The 21,785-nt window shown below is 41.7% G+C and overlaps 1 protein-coding gene across 6 annotated transcripts in view; it reads left to right on the top strand.

Annotated features, from left to right (window-relative positions):
* The window catches only part of SPOP (speckle type BTB/POZ protein), a 79,062-nt gene extending 63,208 nt beyond the window's left edge, over positions 1-15,854 (top strand). For 5 of the 6 annotated variants that reach the window (XM_032279942.1, XM_032279946.1, XM_032279945.1 and 2 more), the window contains exons 6-10: positions 4,456-4,633; positions 8,289-8,344; positions 8,853-8,975; positions 12,762-12,904; positions 14,206-15,459. In XM_032279942.1, the coding sequence (XP_032135833.1) occupies positions 4,456-4,633; positions 8,289-8,344; positions 8,853-8,975; positions 12,762-12,904; positions 14,206-14,350 (645 nt within the window). In that variant the 3' untranslated portion in view covers positions 14,351-15,459. Of the gene's footprint in view, positions 1-4,455; positions 4,634-8,288; positions 8,345-8,852; positions 8,976-12,761; positions 12,905-14,205 lie in introns of all 6 variants that reach the window. The other variant, XM_032279941.1, reaches the window with a different exon arrangement.
* The last annotated feature ends 5,931 nt before the right edge of the window (positions 15,855-21,785 follow it).

The following is a 21,785-nucleotide window of genomic DNA, read 5'->3' as shown; positions in this document are numbered from 1 at the left end:
TGCTATTTTCTTCATTTCATGTTACAAGGGAAAGAAGCAGTGTGTAGGGAGTCAGGTAATTTTTCCTAACATTGTGCAGCAAACTAGTGTGAGGGTCATGTCAGCTCCCTATTATTTACCTCTAGTCCACTGCACTACACTGACGGGAGCTGAATGCCATTCACCCAGGAAGCACAGACTCTCCCAAGTTTTCTTGATGGAGCATTTACTTTGTAATAAAAGAGAGAGACATGAGAGCCAGGCAAGGTGGTGCACACGTGTGGCTCCCAGCTACTCCTGAGGCTGATGCAAGAGGATCACTTGAGCCCAGGAGTTCGAGGTTGTGGTGTGCTGTGATTGTGCTTGTGAGCAGCCATTGCACTCCTACCTGGGCAACATAATTAGTCCCTGTCTGCCTGTCTGTACAAAAATAAACAGAGACATGAAAACATGTTTAAATTCCTTTTTAAATTTTCTCTTTAATAATTTGGTCCACAGAAAATCTTCATGAAATATTTCAGCTTCTGTTGACCCTTCTCTCCAATTATTTACATAGAAAACAAATAGCCATTAGCAATAAAGATGCATTGTATTCTAACTTTACCATATATGCCTTTGACAGGTAGATAGTCCCAGTGCCTCTCTGTGATATTGCAATTAAAGATGAAATATGAAGTAACATACAAATGTGAAATATCCAGACACTAATCATCTTTATTTTATATTTTTAAGAGATGGGATCTTAATCTTGCCCAGGCTGCAGTGCAGTTGGTTAATCATAGCTCACTATATATAACCTGTAATTCTAGCAGTTTGGGAGGCTAAGGTAGGAGTATCATTCAAGCCCAGAAGTTTGAGGCCAGTCTGGGTAACACAGTAAGACCCTGTCACTACAAAAAATTTTTAAATTAGCCAGGTATGATGGTACATGCCTGTAGTCCTAGCTGCTTGGGAGGGTGAGGCAGGAGAATTGCTTAAGCCCAGGAGCTGGCGGCTATAGTAGGCTGTGATCACACCATCACCAGTGCACTCCAGCCTGGGCAACAGAGGGAGACCCTGTCTCTAAATTTTAAAAATAATAGTTTTATACATGCATATGTGGAGCGCACACATGCACACACACGCACACACACTTTTAATAGCCTGGGAATAGGTATTTTTGCCAAATTTTAAATAAGTGGATCTATTCATTTTTACCTTTTATCCTTTAATTATTGGATTATTTGAATATATTATTTGTACTGGATGAAAATACCAATATTTGATTGTTCTTGACCTACACAAATGGTGATTTAATAGGTAACATTATTGTAGGTTATGAAGCATGACAATATAGTTAACCTACCACCCAACCTAAAAATGTGACCAGTAACTTGGAACTAACCTGCATATGCTTCTCCCCAATCCCTAAGATTTGATTCCCCACTCAGAGGATGATAAATAGCTATTTTGAATTTTATGTTATTGTGCACTTGTTTATTATTTGTGTGTCTGAATAATACATTGTTTAGGTTGCTTGTTTTGGAGCTTTATAAAAATGATGTCAGACTGTATGTAGTCATCTGAGACTTGCTTTTTTCATATTATGTTTCTAACATTTATATAACTATACTTCATCCATATTTATCGCTGTGTATAATAGTCTGTGTGAATGTATAATTTATTCACTCTTTTGCTGATGGACATTTAGGTTGTTGCTAATCTTTTCTAGTAGAAATAGTGCTTCTGCTGTAAATAATTTGTAGGCAGTGTCTATTTTTCTTAGATTGTTTTAATTATATAGAAGTTAAAAAATGTATTTCCCTGGGTTTTACTTTATGTATAGATTACATGTACAAGAATTGGCACAATCTTTAGTTTTTTAGGAAATTTTCTTTTTTAAGAAAAGGATTGACTTTAAAAGTGAGACCCTTTTACAACTTGAAGTTAAGGGGATTATACAGCCTTCCTGAGACATTTTCATGCAGTCATTTATAAGATGACATAAATGTCACAGTCACGTCATCCTCACAGCTGCAGTTCTGAATGAGTCTCTACAGTCAACTTTATAGGCATTAAAAAAAATCTTTAGTTTTTCTCAAAATGGTCTCATTTTAGCATCATCATTTGCAGAGGAAAACAATCCCTTTCTAAGTTAAAAGTTTGGGCTCTGAAGACTCATTTGTGAATGCCATTTGGAATTTATTTTTAATTAAGCGTATTTAATGTTGGTGAGAGGTGCCAGACATTCAGAGCTCTGGAGACTCCAGGCATCTATATATCTACAGAACAAGCCTAGCTCAGACAATAAAGGTACATTCTCTTTCCTGCCATGTTCCTGTCTGTGTCCAGAGAGAGGAATTGCCCCAGTGAGAAATGTCACAGTCTTTGGGCCCCGCTCATTACCACATGTACATCTAACCAGCAGAAGGCCCACTGGTAACCATGGTTTGATTATGTGAAATTCAGTTTAGCTCTTCTTGCCAATTCATTTCACCCAGTCTACTAAATTGCCATCAAGTGTTAATGACTTTGGGCTCTTGTCAACCTGGTTTAATTCAAGCTAGGGACCCAGTGCCAAAAGCATTCTCCATTCCCTTCATTGGCCTTCCCAGGAGATTCCTGCCTTTCCCTGTGAGAAAGTTGAATTTAATTGGTCTTTTCCTTTTTTTTTTTTTAATTAGTATTTTGGAGCCATAACTAAGAACAGGCAACTTCTACTTTTGGTGTTAATGTTATATCAAAGAAGTGAGGGCATTAATATGAGAAAGTGGCAGAAACAAATTAGAGATCTTACAGAGGACAAGAGAGAATCTCTGTGGGATAGTTTGTACTGGGTCCTAGGCTATTAAAATAATGTTATAATCTGGCTCTGATAAATGTGATACTAATGCCAAGTACATTCATAATTGATTAACTTGGCTGCTTCATTGCCCAAGACCATAACAGCTAGTTTTAAACAAATGAATAAATTTCTTGACCTGATAGTAAATATCTCACTCCTGCACAGAAGGAACTACAGGTCATTAACTTTGCCTCTGGGTTTATGACTGCATTTAAGAGATGACTTGCATCTTGAAGGTTAAAAGAAATCTGGGTCATTAAGGATGTTCCTAAGCTGTCTTTCTCATCTTACCTTTAGGAATAGCAAGAGTGAGGAGCTAATTCTCAAGGTTTTTTAGTTCTGCTTTGAATTTAACTTTTCTAACAGAATGTGATGTAGGAGATGGAGATGAAGCATAACAATGATTGTGAGGCAGACGACTGATCTACAGGGTCCTATCTACAGTTTGGCAGCTGACATTTATTTTATGATGTATGATTTATAAATCCTTGTATTGGGTACCCTAACCAATTTATCTCAGTTTCACTGACCCACCTAGAAGTTAATTTGATTTTTTTAATCTAGGCTGTACTGGTTAAAACATGCTTCTGCTGACTTTATAGTGGGGAGTTGGGATTCCTTTATAAACCTATCATCATCATTCTCTTCCAAAGCTGTAAGTGCCTGTGTAGCTGTAGCCAGGTATCTTGGATGTCATTATCACAACTGACTAAAGGTATAGAAGTTGTGGGATACTCACCCAGTTATCACTACTAGAAAGAGCTTCCAAGTCTGACCCTCACTGATAGTGGGTCAATAATATCATGTTCATTAAACTAATATTTTTGAAGAAGTGCCAGTTATTTACCAGGCCCTGCCAAGGGTGCATTTTATGTGCATCTTCTCGACCTAACTAAAATAAGTGCCTTTAGGCTTCAGTTATTAGATTTGGCGAGGTGCAGTGGCTTGCGCCTATCATCTCAGCACTTTGGAAGGCCAAGGATGGAGGATCACTTTGAGCCCAGAAGTTCAAGATAACCCTGGGGAACATAGTGAGACCTTGTCTCTGTAAACAAATAAAAAATCAGTCAGACGTAGTGACATGCACCTGTTGTCCCAACTACTCCAGAGGCTGGAGTGGAAGGATCACCTGAACACAGGAGGTCAATGCTGCAGTGAGCTATGATCATGCTACGGCACTCCATCTGGGGTGACAGAGTGAAACTGTGTCTCAAAAAAAAAAAGTTATTAGATTCTTGTCGCTAGAGTTTAATTTAAATGGTAATATTTTTAGGAGTTCTTTTTATTTAACTTAAGGCAAAATAAGGTAAATACTTGAGATTGAACATTTGTTTGTGTTATGCCTCTCTGGCATCTTTGCCCAGGTTTGTAGTCCAAGGGAGGTGAAGCTTATTAGAAACTGGAGGAAAAGGAGATTTGCGGGGCTCTCTCCCCATTGTCCTGAGATAGTATAGAATAAATTTGATTGTGACAGATAAGGAGTTACTTGATCCAGGGATAAAGCCTTGATTTGTGGAGGTGGTTTCAAGATGATATGATTAATATTAATATCTGAATGTACTACAGCAATGAGATAAAAGTCGTCTCTCTATCTGCTGGCAAAAAAATTCCTGGTAACAAAACCTTGGCTTGTGTTTCCTTGTCTTTCACAGGTGAGTGTTGTGCAAGATTCTGTCAACATTTCTGGCCAGAATACCATGAATATGGTAAAGGTTCCCGAGTGCCGCTTGGCAGATGAGTTAGGAGGACTGTGGGAGAATTCCCGGTTCACAGACTGCTGCTTGTGTGTTGCTGGCCAGGAATTCCAGGCTCACAAAGCTATCTTAGCAGGTTGGTATTTATTCACGAGGAAATTTATAGTTTTGGTGAAATGAGGAAAAACAAGTGATTGCATAATCACCTTTTGAACAACTTCAACTTTTTGAACTTGATTACAAAACAAACTGCAGCTAAATATATCTTTGTATTCTGGTAACAGTAATGCTCAGAACCAAAAGAAACCAGCTCTCTATAAAATGACATTTCTGTATTTCCTCTCTGTAGTGGACCTAGACCATCATTTTCAAGGAATGGATGATGACGTACAAAGGTATTAAATGCCTTTGCCCCTAGAGAGTAGGTGTCAGACTACCGGTTAAGGGCAGGTATCATCCCCTAGATAGAGGCTTAGGATGTAATGGAGAGGATTCTATAATCAGGACTAAATACCATCTAGCTAGTCCTCAGCCCTGGAGGGCTTAGCCCTCTCTCCAATTTAAACATACTCAAAGAATGAAACTGTTGCCCCGACATGGAGGATCAGGTCTTGCTCTAATAGGCCCATGGTTTTCAAGACGAGGGAGATTGACACCAAGGAGGAACTGATGAGGAAGGACTGACTTCACTGCCCAGGGAAGGGTAACAGTCACCTTCTTAAAACTTCTCTTAAGACCATAAGACCTAACAGGCGATTTCATGAACCTTCAAGTAACACACTTCTTACCAAGACCCTCACCTCTGTCATTCTAAAGTACACACCTGGTAAAACCTCAATCTGCCTCAGTCTAAACATTTTCCTGTTCCCTCTCACAACCGTTACTGTGTAATACTCAAGGAATTCACCAGGTGCAATAGCGCGCGCCTGTAATCCTGGCACATTAGGAGGCCAAGGCGGATGGATCACCTCAGGTCAGGAGTTCGAGACCAGCCTGGCCAACATGATGAAACCTCATCTCTACTTAAAATACAAAAATTAGCTGTGCGTGGTGGCATGCGCCTATAATCCCAGCTACTCCAGAGACTGAGACTCCTGTCTCTGGAGTAGCTTGAACCTGGGAGGCAGAGGTTGCAGTGAGGTGATATTGCTCCACTGCACGCCAGCCTGGGGGACAGAGCAAAACTCTGTCTTGGGGGAAAAAAAAAAACCCAAGGAAGTCTGTAACTCTTTGGTTAGTATCTCCACACTTAGCTAGGCCCTCAACACCACCAGTAGTTTTTCTACAGATACACAAGCAAGTCCCTTTCTTAACAATAGCTGTCTCAAACCTTAACCACTCTTTCTTCCAAACTCCTAAAAGATGACCTTGCCTACTTCCTCCAAGAGAAAAGGAGGCCCTTTTGTATGAACTCCCTCAACTCCTGCCTCTCACCTCACCTGCATTCTCAGTGCAGGTGTTCTTCCTTGTGGAAAAACAGACTATTTTCTACTTCTGCTCTGTTTCATATCCCATCTTGCCTTCGTAGAAACCTTACTCCACTGGTTATACCCTTGCTATCTGGTCTCTTCACTAGCTGTCTTTCTGTTACTGCCTCTTCACCTTCAGCCTGTAAACAGGCTCTAAGCTTCTCCCTCTAGTTATTCTCTCTCTTTTCCCTAAAGCTGAGTTTCTTGAGTTAGCATATTCACTTTCTACTTCTTTACTCTCACTTGTCCTCAGTTCACCTCTGGGCTGTGAAAGCAGTTTTTCAAAATTATGTGATCTACTAGTTCCCAAATTTGAAGGACTTTAGTTCATATACTACGACTCCTCTCTCCTGGTTCTCTGGTTGCTTCTAATGTGTGGTCTTCTCATTTCTGCTTTTTCCATCCCTTTATACATTGGTGAGCCCTAAGGATCTGCTTCAGTTCTGTTTTGATTCCACTTCTTCCTCAGTGGTTTCATTTATTCCCATTGCATCAGCTGCTGCCTGTGTACTGAGGACCCTCAAGACCTAGCTGCTTTGGACCCTTGCTTCTTTATGAAAAGTACCAGGCCTTTAGTCTTAAATTTCTGAAATATATTTATGTAGTACTCTATAGTCTATAACCCTTCTGATAAGAGCAATGAGGATTCATATCATTTTGGCATAAATTAAAATACCGAGGTTCAGAGGATTAAATGATTTGCACAAGAATATGTGGTTAGGAAATGGTAGGGCTAGGCCAGGTGCAGTGGCTCACACCTATAATCCCAGCACTTTGGGAGGTCGAGGTGGGCCCATCACTTGAGGTCAAGAGTTCCAGACCAGCTTGGCCAACATGGTGAAACCCTGTCTATTAAAAATACAAAAATGGGTTGGGCATGGTGGCACATGCCTGTAATTCCAGCTCCTCCAGAGGCTGAGGCAGGAAAATTGCTTGAACCCAGGAAGTGGAGGTTGCAGTGAGTTGAGATCACACCCTTGCACTCCAGCCTGAGAAACAAGATTGAAACTCTGTCTCAAAAAAAAAAAAAAAAACAAAAAACCGGGTGCCGTGGCTTATGCCTGTAATCCCAGCACTTTGGGAGGCCAAGACAATTGGATCATCTGAGGTCAGAAGTTTGAGACCAGCCTGGCCAACATGGTGAAACCCCGTCTCTACCAAAAATACAAAAAATTAGCCGGGCATAGTGGTGGACACCTGTAAGCCCAGCTACTCGGGAGGCTGAGGTAGGAGAATCACTTGAACCCAGGAGGCAGAGGTTGCAGTGGGCCAAGATTGTGCCACTGCACTCCACTCCAGCCTGGCAACTCCGTCTCAAAAAAATTAAAAAAAAAAAAAAAAGAAAAAAAGAGAAATGGCAGAGCTAAAATTAGCCCTTTCTGACATAAACTATAGGCCAAAAGCTCCAGTTCCCTGGTAGCTTAGAGCTCTTCTACTCTATATTCTTCTGTCCATTCCTTCACTCTTAGGTAATGGTTGGATCTCAGCTTTGACCAAAACCCCTGATTTATTTGACAACATGAAAAAATTTGAGTTCTTAGCCATTTTATTACTTTTGGTGGTTGAGATTATTTATTTATTTTTCATGGTGTTCATTGGACTAGAATAAGGATGAGTTGGAGCACTGTTTTTCAGCCTTCATTATCCCCACCCCTAAGGAGAAAAACTAAATTTAAATTCTCCCTGATGAGAGAAATAAAATACTAAGAAGATTCTATGAGGTAGGGTTGTGCTTTAAAGGGACACAAATCATTACAATATCTAAGGTTCCCGCCCGCCACCTCTTTGGGGCAGTATCATCTGTGTTAGGAATGCATAGTTTAGAAAAACAGACAGCTTGTCATAGGTGAGCATGTGCTCCATCTGGTTAGTGGATGCCATTGAGCCCAGTTCTTGACCTCCTTCCTGTGCGGTCCCTGGAGGTGCAGAAAGTGTGGTGTCTATTCCAACAAAAGCACAGGTATTAGTACACCCTGCTTGATCATAAGGGACCTTCCATTTGAACCCCAAATCCGTACAGAGAACACAGCATTGTCATCCAACATAGATAACTTAAGCAATTTCCTTGAAATATGAATGGTTGGAGTAGAACTGATAAATTATTTTGGAAGTAGTGGTTTCTTATTTTCCTTTATGTATTATAATTAGTTACTTATTGTTATATAAAGAAAGGAATTTTATAATTCTGATAAAAGTTGACGCTGAGACCTTTCCTATATAGCAGTAGGATAGGAAAGAAAATGATCTCTTCCTCATGACTGGCAAAAACCAGGAGATTTCACTGTGATAGCCTTATCTGTTTGTTTCTCTTTCTCTTTGTAGCTCGTTCTCCGGTTTTTAGTGCCATGTTTGAACATGAAATGGAAGAGAGCAAAAAGGTATGTAACAGGATGAAGACATGTCTGAAGACACGTCTGTTTAGCCAGGTATCTAGAGTCAGATGATTTCCCACTTTAGCTGCAGATTTATTTTCCTAATTATTATTTTCTTACTGTGTTACTAAAATGGAATACCAGTCCCTAAACAGACTCCTTCTGAGAGCAGAGAAAGGTGGATAGCTAAAGCAGATTGACTTATTCAGTGAGGCTGGTCATCCACACAGTTTTGGGTGAGGGTATTTAGACATACGTTTTCACTCAGAAAATTGAGGAAAAGGTGAAAGAATTAAAGAGTTGTTTTGCTGTTGTGTTTGAGAAGACAGAGATGGAATGTGCGATGGGAGAAAAGGCTATTATAATCAAGCCGGACAAAGAAATTTCCCATTAATGTTAGATTTTAAATGATACGAGGTTCTCTCCTCACCAGAGCTTACAATCATGAAAATAGTTTAGTTTAGGGATTTTTGTTCTGTTGGAATGTTTCTCATTTTCAATTTTCCTGGCATAGAATCGGGTTGAAATCAATGATGTGGAGCCTGAAGTTTTTAAGGAAATGATGTGCTTCATTTACACGGGGAAGGCTCCAAACCTCGACAAAATGGCTGATGATTTGCTGGCAGCTGCTGACAAGGTAAGATAAGAATAGAAAAATAGTCAGGACCAGGAGTTATTGTGACTTCTTGAGTTTCATGAATGGGCTTCTACGTTGCATCATAGGTAAAATGAGCATACATCCTGGTTTGGCCAGGACAGTCCTGGTTTACACATACTATTCCAACACAAGTATTAATAGCACACTTTTTATTCTCAAAAGTGTCCTGCTTTGAATAGTAAACTATATGGTCACCTAACTATGGGAAAGATGGGTAAGTTTGACATTTACCTCTCCTCTTTTTTCCATCTCAAATTTAACCACAGCGATAGTAAACATTCAAATAATACTAACATTTGGATTGTGCTTTGTAATTTATAAAATGGTTTTGAGTTTATTAACGTATTTAAACTTTATCAGTAAAATAGCCCTTTGTATCTGTGTGGACTCAACCAACCTCAGATCAAAAATATTTGAGAAAAAAGAAGGGGCCGGGCGCAGTGGCTCATGGCTATAATCCCACCAGTTTGGGAGGCTGAGGCAGGCAGATTACCTAAGCTCAGGAGTTTGAGACCAGCCTGGGCAACATGGCACAACCCCATCTTTTCTAAAAAAAATACAAAAATTAGCCAGGTGTGATGGCGCATGCTTGTAGTCCCAGCTACTCGGGAGGCTGAGGCAAGAGAATAGCTTGAACTCGGGTGGCGGAGGTTGCAGTGAGCTGAGATTGTGCCACTGCTCTCCAGCCTGGGCAACAGAACAAGACTTTGTCTCCAAAAAAGGAAGAAAAAAGAAACAAGAAAAAACAGGCTGGGCACAGTGGTGCTGGGTGCGTGGTACATCCAGCCTGTAATCCCAAAATAAGGTGAAATATCAACAGATACTAGGTTGGTCTTATGAAAAATACTGAGTTTAACCAAGTCAAATAGTTACTATTTAACTGCAGGATTTCTCAGCATCTGTAGCATGTTAATGTGTACTGTGAATTTTCTAACAGGAATTATGATAGACAGCATTTCTCCAATTTAGTTTGAACCCTGCAATCCTGTTTCTCAAGGATCACCTGCAAGATTAGTGGTCCCCAAAACACGTTGGGAAACTGACTTTCATTGTATAGGTACAGCAGAGTGAGAGATCAGTGTTCTGCCCTTCTAGGCCCTGCGGTCTGTGGAAACATGACCTGTGGGGAAGGGCAAAAGAATTGGTATTTACCCCTTGGAGCTTTTCCTGTGCTGGGGGACAAGTGCAGTTGGCATGAGGGTGGGAAAAGGGCACAGATCCTGCCAGCAGTAGACCCTGTGAGAAAGAAGGTTCTCAGCTGAGAGCACCCCCTCTTCCTGCCATGATGCTGCAATACCCATTGGAGGGAAAAGTGGGCTCTGGTCTAAGGACACAACAGCCTTCCAGGATTTCCTTATGGGGTAGTCTCCTATGTCCTTTTGTGCCTGAGGACAGAGAAAAGTGCCTGTGTTTATAGTGGAGCTTTTCATTGATCGGCTTTTTGGAGTGTATGTAGAAGATGGGGCAAGTAAACGCAATCAGTGTTCCCAATGAAGAAGATTGGAATATTAACCATATCCTTCTTGTCACCTTTCAAAACTTTACGAGTACAATTAAGCAGTGTGAAAATTCCATACCCTTTAAGTCTACCTCAATTCTGACCAGGGGAAACTTGCTTTTAATGGAGACAGAAAATATTCACTGCAAGCTCTGGGAAAGTAGAAGACACAACCCAATACCTGCCTTTTATAAAGTTAATATGATTCTGCCTGATCTTTGTTCTGATTTTTAATGAAGTGGTCACTTGTGCTTATACACATCAGGTGCTTATCCTCTCATCATCTAGATTCCATAAGGATAAGTATTGCAAGGCCCACTTTTTAGACAGAAATACTAAGGCTCAGAGTTGTATATCCACAGAGCCAAGATTAAACTTCTGCTGTGTCCCTGAGTTTTCATTTTTGCTCCTTAGCCAGAGAACCTACTGATAACCTGCTGTAAGTACACAGGGCATGGTGATCAGCCTAAACTGCCATTTCAAGGGTAGCGTTTCAGCACAATGTGTTAACTTGTGGCTTTAAAAGATAAAGCTGTTGAATCACAGCAGTGCTTTAAATTTATGAATGAGAAGTAATTGAAGGGTGCATTTTCAAATTCCATTCAGATTTTCCCACTAGACAGTTTTTCCTCCAAACCTATTTGAAAACATTTTTACCTTTACACCTCTTTGTGAGTTTTAGGAAAACAGATAAGAAATCTTTCATGGAATGATCTAAACATCTAGAATTTACCCAAGAGGCTGAAACAGCTTCTTCTGAGCTTTTCCAGTCTCCTGGGGACATGTGTAATTAGACCAAAAACAAAACAAAACACGTCGGCCAGGCCTGGGAGACACAATTTCCATCTCTTGGGTAAGTACTGCCATTAGGCAGGTTTTTCAGAAGCATAATTAAGAAAAAACTTTATCCCCAAGGGACAAGAATGGCTACTTTTGTCTAATTATGCAGCAGGGATCACAGCTATTCACAGTAAGAGTCCTTTTAAAAGAATGTATTGAGAAAGGATAAAGAGGAAACGTCTGGCCAGCACTGTATAAAGACTGAACATTTACTAAACCTTTTTTCTCCAGCCTTTTAAAACAAAACAGCAACTTCATTTCTTGCTTATCTAATGTCATTCCTGTTTTCCATGGAAACTGTTTTCCAGGTCCTCAAATGTAAAAAATTAAAGCTGCACCAAAACCAATAAAACCTCTCTTTTGCTGCAGGAGATCACAGTGCCAGCAGATATGCTCCTCGCCCAGAATTCATAACAATGAAATTGTCCTGGTTTGATTGCCATGATTCACCCTGAAGGGGCATTGTGTCATTGAGTTCTGGGGCCTTCAAGCTGGGGCCTGTAAGGAGATTGTACATAGCTTCAGAGCAAACTGTTTTCCTGTGAACTGATTAACGACATTTTATTTTGTGCCTCTTTGTATTTCCTTTCCGTTTCCTGTCCCTGAAGTTCCTAGTAAGTTTATAATTTCATATTAGAGAACAAGTAGTAGAGTTGTATCAGAACCAATCAAGTAGATCAGATGTGCGTGCCCAGCATTAACCTAGGCTTTCCATTTCAAGAACATTTATGCCTTTTACTTAGAAAATAGGAGTTTTTAAACGGAAACTGGATTTAGGGTCTCTGCACTTTGTCCTTTTACCCTGAGAAGCTTAACCTCAACCCCAATAAAATAAGACTGTTTATCCTTTTCTATTTAAAAGGAGGCCTTTAGTTGACCCTCGTTCAGGAACAACTAGTGGCAGAGATGCTGGTAAAAGTCACCACTGGGCTCCTTTCACAGCCTGATGGGCCAGTTGGGATATCCTGCTGGGGTAGTGACAATGCTTAAGTGGAAAGGATTGTGCTTCGCCCTCTTCTGGCTGTAAATAAGGGGACTGCAGTAATGTCTCTGTTGACTTGAAGCAGACTAACGCCTCACTGTAATCCTAAGTGGTGAAGATTTAAGAAAGACTTTCATCACAGTCAGGAGGAGAGTAAACTTCAGGATGTAGGTCTACCCTGTAGTTGCCATTTCTCTAATAGGTAGATTTTAGAACTCTAATGGCAGCTTTCCAAGTTATCTTAGCTGTTTACATTTCAAGCTTAAACATCTAACCTTCAGAATATGGTTATGATTTATCATTGCAGTAGTAGCTTTTCATGGTCTGTGCAGTTCTGCTCAAGTATCTAGTTAATATGATGGTATGGCTTAAAAAAAAACAGCTTCAGTAGTGGTCAGCCCAGAGCTATTGCTGCTCTGACGACAGCAGTGCTTGTGTTTTACAGTATGCCCTGGAGCGTTTAAAGGTCATGTGTGAGGATGCCCTCTGCAGTAACCTGTCCGTGGAGAATGCTGCAGAAATTCTCATCCTGGCTGACCTCCACAGCGCAGATCAGTTGAAAACTCAGGCAGTGGATTTCATCAACTAGTGAGTTGGCATCTTCAAAGTTCTTCTTTCAGAATAGTTGGATAGCTGAAGAAATGAGAAAGACTTTGAATTAGTGGGTAAAGCAGGCAAGTAGCTTCATTAACCTTTTGGAAGTTAAGTATAGAGCTTTCATCTTTTCCTTCAATTGACCGTATGGAAAATGGTTTTACTTTCATAGGTTGAATCCTATTGGTGAGTAAAGTGTTTTACTTCCTCATAGTGAATCGAATTGATGAACATAACTTGCCGGCCTGAAAAAGCTGTGTGCCTCAAACATAGTATCTTTACTTCACACTCAGTGGCTTAATAAAAGACATGTAGATTTCTAGGAGGATAGAGGTATGTTTATGAGTTGGTAAAATGTATCTCATGTTTGGTTGTAGAATGAGGAAAAGAGAAAGGATCATCAGTAGCTGCTTTCATAACACTGTTTTGAGAAAGAAATGTTCATTGCACTAGGTCTGTTCCTTCATCTAAGTGACAAATGACCTGGCAATACCACTCTCTGAAATAATGTGAAGGGGCCGAGATGAGGTGTAGTTACAACATGTTCTACTCCCTTGCCCGATGGAGAGAGCAAAGGCTCGAAAAAACCCAAAGAAGAAAAGCCCTCACAACAGCAGTCTGGAGCAAGACAGGTCTGAGACATTTCAGGTGGATGAGTGAACAGTATTCAACGTAGAAAATTCCCAGTCAGGGAATAATATCCTCTAGGTCTAGTTGTAGAATTATTTTCTATGGAGTTATCAAGTGAGGCAGAAGAGGCGGGGGAGAGGCCCATCAGTGTGAGTTCCTTTGAGTGCTTCCTGTGTGCTGGACACTCGCTTGGTGCTTTTGAGATATTAACCGTTGAATGAAGTACGGTTATCCTCCCCTCTTTTTTGATAATCAAGTAGGCCCCGGTGTCTGATCTGCCCTGTGGTTAAAGGCTGGTGAGTGGCAAAGCCAGGCAGAAGCTCGGGGCTGTCTGGCCGAGGGAACCCAGGATCCTTCTTTATGATTGGCATGACTGGTGAATATAAGGAACATTGGATGTGTTGAGGGCCTGGGGAACATTCCGCTTTTTGTTTTTGAGAATACAGTGCCTCAAAGTCCTGGTTTTCAGACAGCAACAGCCACGGGCAAGTCACCAGTCTGTGCATTGTCTAACAAGCAAATTCTCATGCATATTAAGTGTTCTGTCTGTTTCCTGCATTCACACCCTTTATACCTAACGCTCGTACATTAGGCTATCTAGGTGGCTGTTGAATTCATCCGTTGCTCACTCCCTTTGGTAACCCATTTCTCCACATTTCTCCTAGTCATGCTTCGGATGTCTTGGAGACCTCTGGGTGGAAGTCAATGGTGGTGTCACATCCCCACTTGGTGGCTGAGGCATACCGCTCTCTGGCTTCAGCACAGTGCCCTTTTCTGGGACCCCCACGCAAACGCCTGAAGCAATCCTAAGATCCTGCCTGTTGTAAGACTCCGTTTATTTTCCAGAAGCAGCAGCCACTGTTGCTGCCACTGACCACCAGGTAGACAGCGCAATCTGTGGAGCTTTTACTCTGTTGTGAGGGGAAGAGACTGCATTGTGGCCCCAGACTTTTAAAACAGCACTAAATAACTTGGGGGAAACGGGGGGAGGGAAGGGCCCAGGACTCGGGGCTATTCAACCTAATGAAAACCCTGTTGCTGCGTCACTGTGTTCTCTTTGGCCTGGCCGAGTTTGATACTGTGGGGATTCAGTTTAGGTGCTGGCCCGAGGACATCCCAGCGGTGGTACTTCGGAGCAACCTGTCTGCATCTGACTGAGGAGAACAAATCGTCAGGTGCCTGGAGCAAAAAGGAAAAAAAAAGAAAGGACATTGAGTTTTAACAGAAGGGAAAAGGAAAGAAGAAAAGATTTTTGCAGAATTTCTCAAAAATCAGTTTGTGGATTCCGGTAGTATTTATATTGAGAGAAACAAATTTTAGTCCTTTCAGCTGTGCTAAAGCTTGGATATTTGTGAAAACTCCTCACCACCATACGAGTACCAGAACAGCTCTCTTGTTGTTAGCACTTACTGTTTGCAAGAGCAGAATACATCCTTTCATGCTTTTATGAAAAATGACAAGTGAAGGCGAAAGGGGAAGGTTATTTGATCTGGAAGATGAGTGTTCTGATGTGGTGGCTTTTGCAAAAATCTTTATTGGTGTTGAAAACTGGAAAAAATAATTCATCCAGAATTCATACTGTCTTGACAAGAACTATGGGTATCTGTTTTTAGATATTGTGGAAAATGTTTTTTGGCATTTTTCTCTGATTTTATTTCTTCTCCCCCGTCCCTTTTTCTAAAAAACAAAAACAAAAAACACAAAAACAGAACGAAAGAAGAGAAGAGAGAAGGAAATTTTATTAATTAAAAATGCTGTGTGATAAAATCCCAGCCCAGATTGCTCAGCTGTTTGTACCTGACTTGCCGCCTGCATAGGAGCCAGTTCTGTTCCTTCTGACTAGCCCCTCTTCCTCCAGGGGAAAACTTCCAAATGTTAATTTTTTTCTTTTTGAAAATATAAATAATTACTATTTTGTACCGTGTGGTATCTCTGGTCTTTTGTTTCACTCACCTGCCTTGTCTCTTGGGTCGGAATCCCTTGCTTAAGGGATTTTGAAGTCCTAGTTTTCAGCTTGCAGAGATTGTGTTTGAAATGTCTAATGAGCCGCAGGGATTTGTTGAGACTCCGTAATCTCAAGTTTTCTTTGTGAGCTATCAGCGTCTGCCAGTCTCTTGTCCTCCCTGAGCATCTCACAGTCCATATCCTGATGAGGGATCAGGCCCCTACCTCTGCCAAGGCAAGTAATGGTAGTGGGCTTTTCTGTACGCTGTATGTTTTAAGACCTAATCCCCATCTCCCTTCTCCTAACCAAATATAAAAAGATCCAGGGGACATAAATGTGGAGATTAAATAAAGGGAAATTACTGTCTCTGACTGGTTCTGTCATTGACTTGATGTGTTTCGAGAAAAGATAATATCTGAGCTCAGAAGAATATTCTGGGCTCCCTGTCTGCCTTTTTTGTGGCTCTGTTAGGTCAGTGGGATATACTGAAGAATGCATAACCGTTTGGCCAATGTATGTATTTTTTACCTTTCATGGAACCTCAACCTCTTTCCTTCCATTTTCCATCAATGGACCTTAGACTTTTTAAATTTTCCAACTTTGATTTCTCTTACTACCTCTAGAATGGATAAATATGATCAGTTACTAATATAATCAAAGGCAGGATTCGTTTATTGGAAACCACTCCATTGCACTTCCCGGCTTCCCCTGGGAAGCATCCCGTGTGAGGAAATACCCGTTCTGTGTGCTGGCTGTTGGCTGCTGGCCTGTGCCTCCTCGTTCCTAGCTTTCCAGATCAGCACACAAGTCCAACGATCCAGTTGGACTCAAAGTCTCCTCTACCCATATCAACTTAGGTTTTTCCCACTACATTTATATACAGTATTTCATCTGAACTCCACAACAACTTGATGAACTTGGTAGGACAGGTGAAACACAGCATCTTCCCCCTGTGTAGATGAGAGAAGCAGAAACCCAGAGAAGGGACATGCCTAAGATCACACAACTGTTGAATGCCGGATCTTCTAATGGAGTATCCTGAAAATTATGTAATTAACTGGAGGAAGTTCCATTTCTGAAATGTTTAGGTACAAAACTCAAAGTGAAGCTTCCTTCCTGTGGGAATAGCAAGAACAAAGCTCTGGAAAGGTGCCTCTGCTGGCCTGTTCTTCAGAGGTTCCAGAAGGACAAACCAGGCTTCAGATTTGCCTTCGTCTTCATTCACGGACAGCTGTGGGTTGGAGGGCTGGTGAGTTCAGGGACTATGTCCTCAGGAGGATAGCAGTCCTGGCACCTAGCTTCTGTCAGGATGAAGGTCTCTTCTGGGATCTTCAATATTTATGGAATTTCCAACTTGGACTTTACTGTGGGTACAAAACTGTTGGGATTTCAGGTACAGGTAAAGAAAGCTACTCGATGCTTCTGTCATTATTTCATTCTTTCTGGACATGTTTGTTTTTGTTTTAAATGATACAGTTGAAGCCATCTGGTTATGACAACATCAGAGCCCCAGCATACTGTTCATAAACCTCCCACTGCCACCATCCCCCTCCCTTAGCTCCCCCACATCTGAAATTTAATTCAAGTTAAATCCACAATCTGGGGCATGTGCTGTCACTGCAGAGATGTCCGTGCCAGTGAAACAGTTGGAGATTTCAATTCCACAAGGATATGGCTTATTTATCAAAACAGTATTTCAGGCAAGTAGTTTCACAGAACCATTGGAGTTGCAGCTTCAGGTCCAAATAGAGTATCTGGATCTCCCCTTCCCCTGTGTTGTCAGCTTCCCCCATATATCTGGTTACCTATGGAAGATTTTTCCCATTTCCTATGTAAAGATTAAAGCTCTTTGCATTGTTACTAGACATCTCAAACACCTTTGTGGGTTTTAACAATTCAGGTAAGAGATGCTCCTCTTTTTCTTTTCACTGTTAAAGCCTTTTAGGTCTTGTAGAGATTGTCTTTTTTTAAAATTCTAGCCAGGGACATTGAGATCTTTCTTAGGCCAGAAGATCTCTGGCTTGACCGCGGCTCTGCGCATTCAGTTTTAAATCTGGTGTAAATCTATTGTGGGATCTCCATATTGTATGAGCCTGTGCAGATGAAAGGAAACAGCTTGTATGTTTATGAGCAGAACAACAAACAGGGGGAGTTGAGCTGCACTTTGAAACTGACTATCGCTTTGTTCTTGCTCTTCAACTCCTATAAAAGAACAACTAAATCCCCCCCAAAATGACTGTATCAAAGCCTTTGGTTTATCTTTGTCAAAGACAAATTCTTGGCTGGAGCCCAACCTTATTTTCCATAACTAATTATCTTTGTAATCAGCCTGAGCCCTGTGTGTTTCCTTTATCTCATGACTTGTCACTGAACTCTGCCCTACATCATTTAGATTCATTTCTAATGGCTTGCTGACTAATCTAACATTCAGGTGAGTATAGTTGAACTGCTCTTTATGTACGTGTATGTGCAAGGTGAATGCGTTTTCCCCCTTTCAATTTCGGAGATGACCCTTCCATGTTGGGGCCTTTGACCCAATAGGTGGACACCTCATGGAGACAGTGAGCAAGAAGGCAAATGTAGGACGATCAGTATTTGCGATAATGAGCTGGGAGAACTGGGACTTTTGACCTCCAGATGAGAACAGGAACTTGAATGTTGTTGACTGATGGGATCTTTATGTCACTGAGCCATTAGCAAGATGATCCCTCCCCCTCTCTAAATCCTATAGTGCTGGAGTAGAAAGTGGCTTCTGGAATACTGTTTCGTCCTGATTTCTGCAACTCCAGGGAAAAAAAGAATTTTAGACTTGAGGGAATTCGGTGCAAGCAACCGAAATGATTAAGGAGTTGAAGGGGATCAACTCCAGGGGAGAAATGTTATGAAGATGAAATATGCAGAGCTCAAGTATGGGGATGGAGCTCCAGTACCTGCAGTTTACAGATCTCACAGGAGTTCTCAACATTTGCCGGCTTGTCTTGCACAGCTCCCATTCATTCCAATTGGGTAGCTTGGGAAGGTGGCGATTTTGGCGATTTAACTTCCTCAAGGTCACTCAGCCATACTCTGAGCCAAGAAGTAACAGAAGGCAAAAGGGATAGCTTTGGGGCTTAGACCCAAGGACCAAAGAGAAGGTGAAAATCCAGGAGTTTGCCTGCTAATAAAGTGGACACATCCACTTACAATACTCACTTGAAATAGAGTTGGCCGGTTGTGGTGGCTCACGCCTGTAATTCTAGTACTTTGGGAGGCCAAGGTGGGCAGATGACAAGGTCAGGAGTTTGAGACCAGCCTGGCCAGCATGGTGAAACCCCGTCTCTACTAAAAATAAGAAAATTATCCAGGCGTCATGCCATGCACCTGTAGTCCCAGCTACTCAGGAGGCTAAGGAAGGAGAATCGCTTGAACCTGGGAGGCAGAGGTTGAGGTGAGCTGAGATCACGCAACTGTACTCCAGCCTGGGCAACAGAGTGAGAGTCTGTCTCAAGGAAAGAAAGAAATAGGGAGACTTTTAGCCCTTGCAAGACCCTTACAGGTGATTCTCAACAAACTGAAGGAAAAAAAGAAGGGGTCCCACATAGTTCACCTTTTCATGTCTGAGAAAACAGGTATCGGTGGAAGTGGGGCAGCATGCCCAAGGTCACAGAGATTTCCAGCCACTGAGCAAACAGTTGCTGAGCATCTAGGAGGCCTAGACATTGTACTAGGCCAAGCCTAGGATGGAAGGTATGATTTCTGTTCTGTTAACTCAGTCTAATGGAGGAGGCAGAAACAAACCAGAGAGCCTGTAGAAATGAAGACTGAAAAGAAGCCATCGAATTTAGCAGTAAGGAGGTCAAGGGTTGCCTTTGAGCAGTTTCAGTCAAATGGTGGAGGCAGAAGCCAAGCCTGACGAGGAGGTGAGCAAACATAGATTGAGAATAAGCTCCTCTTTCCAGAAGTTTGAAAGAGAGAGAAAGGGATCTCTCCTACTCTTCAGAATTTGCATCTCAATCTAGTCGACACATTTGTTTTTGTCTAGGAGTAATGGTGTACAGGTTGTCCTATAAATGATGGACACTTTAGTAACTGATATTTGTAATGAAAGTCATGTTTGTAGAACAACTATAGCTTTGAGAAAAAAATTGCCTTCAGCCCTTACACAATTTTGAGAAGGATTTCTTAAAGACATGTTTCTATACTTCCTAACCTATTCATCTTCCTAGTAAACATTTGCTTCAGACCTTCAGATGTTTTCGTGGGCCAGTGGTTTGGTTCTTGGTGTGCTATACTGTAAAGGTACACCATTCAGTTCCCAGACGTGGAAGCCCTGGCCGGCAGCATCACCGGTTCCCACAGTGCGAACACTGCCACCATGGCTGATTTTTGGATCACTAAAATGACATCACTGAAGCAGAGCTGGGAAGAGACGCACAGCCCACCATAGCTGAGCATGGGTAGTAGTAAAATGTAAAATAATTAGGAAGAGATAAGTTTTCAGTATTACTACCTTTACTGATTGTATGTTAGTATAATTGATTAGTTAATAAAGGCTGTTTAGCGACCAGCTCTCCAATTCCTGAAAATTTAATGATTAGCTAGTCTAGAGAGCGGGTGTGAACCAGTTCCAGCATATCACTGGATATTTGTGTGCCTCATCTGTTACCCATGGCATTTTTTGAAATTTATTTATTTATTTATTTATTTATTTTTAGACAGTCTTGCTGTGTCACCCAGGCTGGAGTGCAGTGGCACAATCGGGAGACACTGCAGCCTCCGCCTCCCAGGTTCAAGCGATTCTCCTGCCTCAGCCTTCTGAGTAGCTGGGACTACAGACATGCACCACCATGCCCAGCTAATTTTTTGTATTTTAAGTAGAGACAGGGTTTCACCATGCTGGCCAGGCTGGTCTCAAACTCCTGACCTCGTGATCCGCCCGCCTTGGCCTCCCAAAGTGCTAGGATTACAGGCCTGAGCCACCCTGCCAGCCGGAAGTGATTTTTTTTTGGAAACACTAATGAAAAGTAGACTGACATGTTATCCAACATAATCTTCAGTGATTCTAGGGAGTTTTATCCATACTGCATCCTTCCTGCCCCATTATTTCTGAACAACAGTTTTTCTTTTTTAAAAAAAGAAAAGGGCTTTGGGAGTGGTCAGCATGCCTGCCAATGGGTGATCCTGAGAGTCTTCTCCTCCCACCAGTATTTAAGAATCTCTGCCTTGGTTTGGCCAAGAGTTTTTACAGCTCTTTGTTTTCTTTGCTAATAGTTCATTTATACATTCCATATACAATGTGCCAAGGACTGTTCCAGTTTCTAGGGATACAACAGTAAAACTAACTGTTCCCTGTCCTCATTGGAGTCTAATGGGGAGAGAGTATTCTTCATAATCCCACAAATAATGTCAAAGCATGGTAAATGCCTTGAAGGAAATGTGTAGGTTATCATGAGATTCTCTGCCTGGAACTGTCTTGTCTGGGGAATCCAGAAAGCCCTTTCTAAGAAATCAGCTCTTGAAGTGAGAGCTGAAGGATGAGGAGCTGTCAACTTGGTATTTGGGAAGGCACATTCCACACAGAGAAATTGCATTCATAAAGCCCTGAGGCAGGAGGGAGCTTAGTGTGATGTTCCGGGAGCCCAGTGAAGGCCAGGTGGTTGGAGTGTGGAGAGGTGTGAGAGCAAGTTGGAAGCCAGCCATGGCAGAACCTTCGTAGGTCACGTTAGGATTTAGATACTTAGACTAGACTAGCAGTGGGAAAACCATGGAGGAGCTTTAGGGAGCAGGGGATGACAAGATCTGCATTTTAATAAGATCTCTGGCTAGAGTATGCAAAAATTAGCATTGGGGTTGGGGGTGGAAGAAGGCAAGAGATGACAACTTGAAGTAGGGAGGTGGCACAGCTGGAGAAGAGTAGATCTATTTGAGAGGGATTTTAGGGAGGAAATTTGGCAGAACTTGATGAATTAGACAGAGTAAGGATGAAGCGGTTTCTGGTTTGCCTGAATAGGTAGATTCATCAGAAGCGAGACCAATGGGAAGATAAACAGGCTTGAGGGTAATCAGGTCATTGATTTTATTTTACTTGTTGACTATGAGATGCCTTGAGAAATCTAAATGGAGGTATCACATGGGCTGTTGAATTCATAAGCCTAGAGCTCAGAAGAGAGGTTGGGACTGGAGAGATGGTTCTGGGAGACACAGGTTTAGAGGTGCCGTTGAAACCCTGGGGTGTTAGATCAGTGAGGAGGAATGTAGAGTGAGGAGAAAGGGGGCCCTGGACTAAACCTTATAGAATTCTTTTTTTTTTTTTTTTTTTTT

The sequence above is a fragment of the Sapajus apella genome, unplaced genomic scaffold (assembly GCF_009761245.1).
Source record: "Sapajus apella isolate SASKATOON/1434 unplaced genomic scaffold, GSC_monkey_1.0 scaffold12, whole genome shotgun sequence".
NCBI lineage: Eukaryota > Metazoa > Chordata > Mammalia > Primates > Cebidae > Sapajus > Sapajus apella.
Note: the sequence above shows the minus strand (reverse complement) of the source record. Positions and strands in the feature narration are given on the sequence as shown.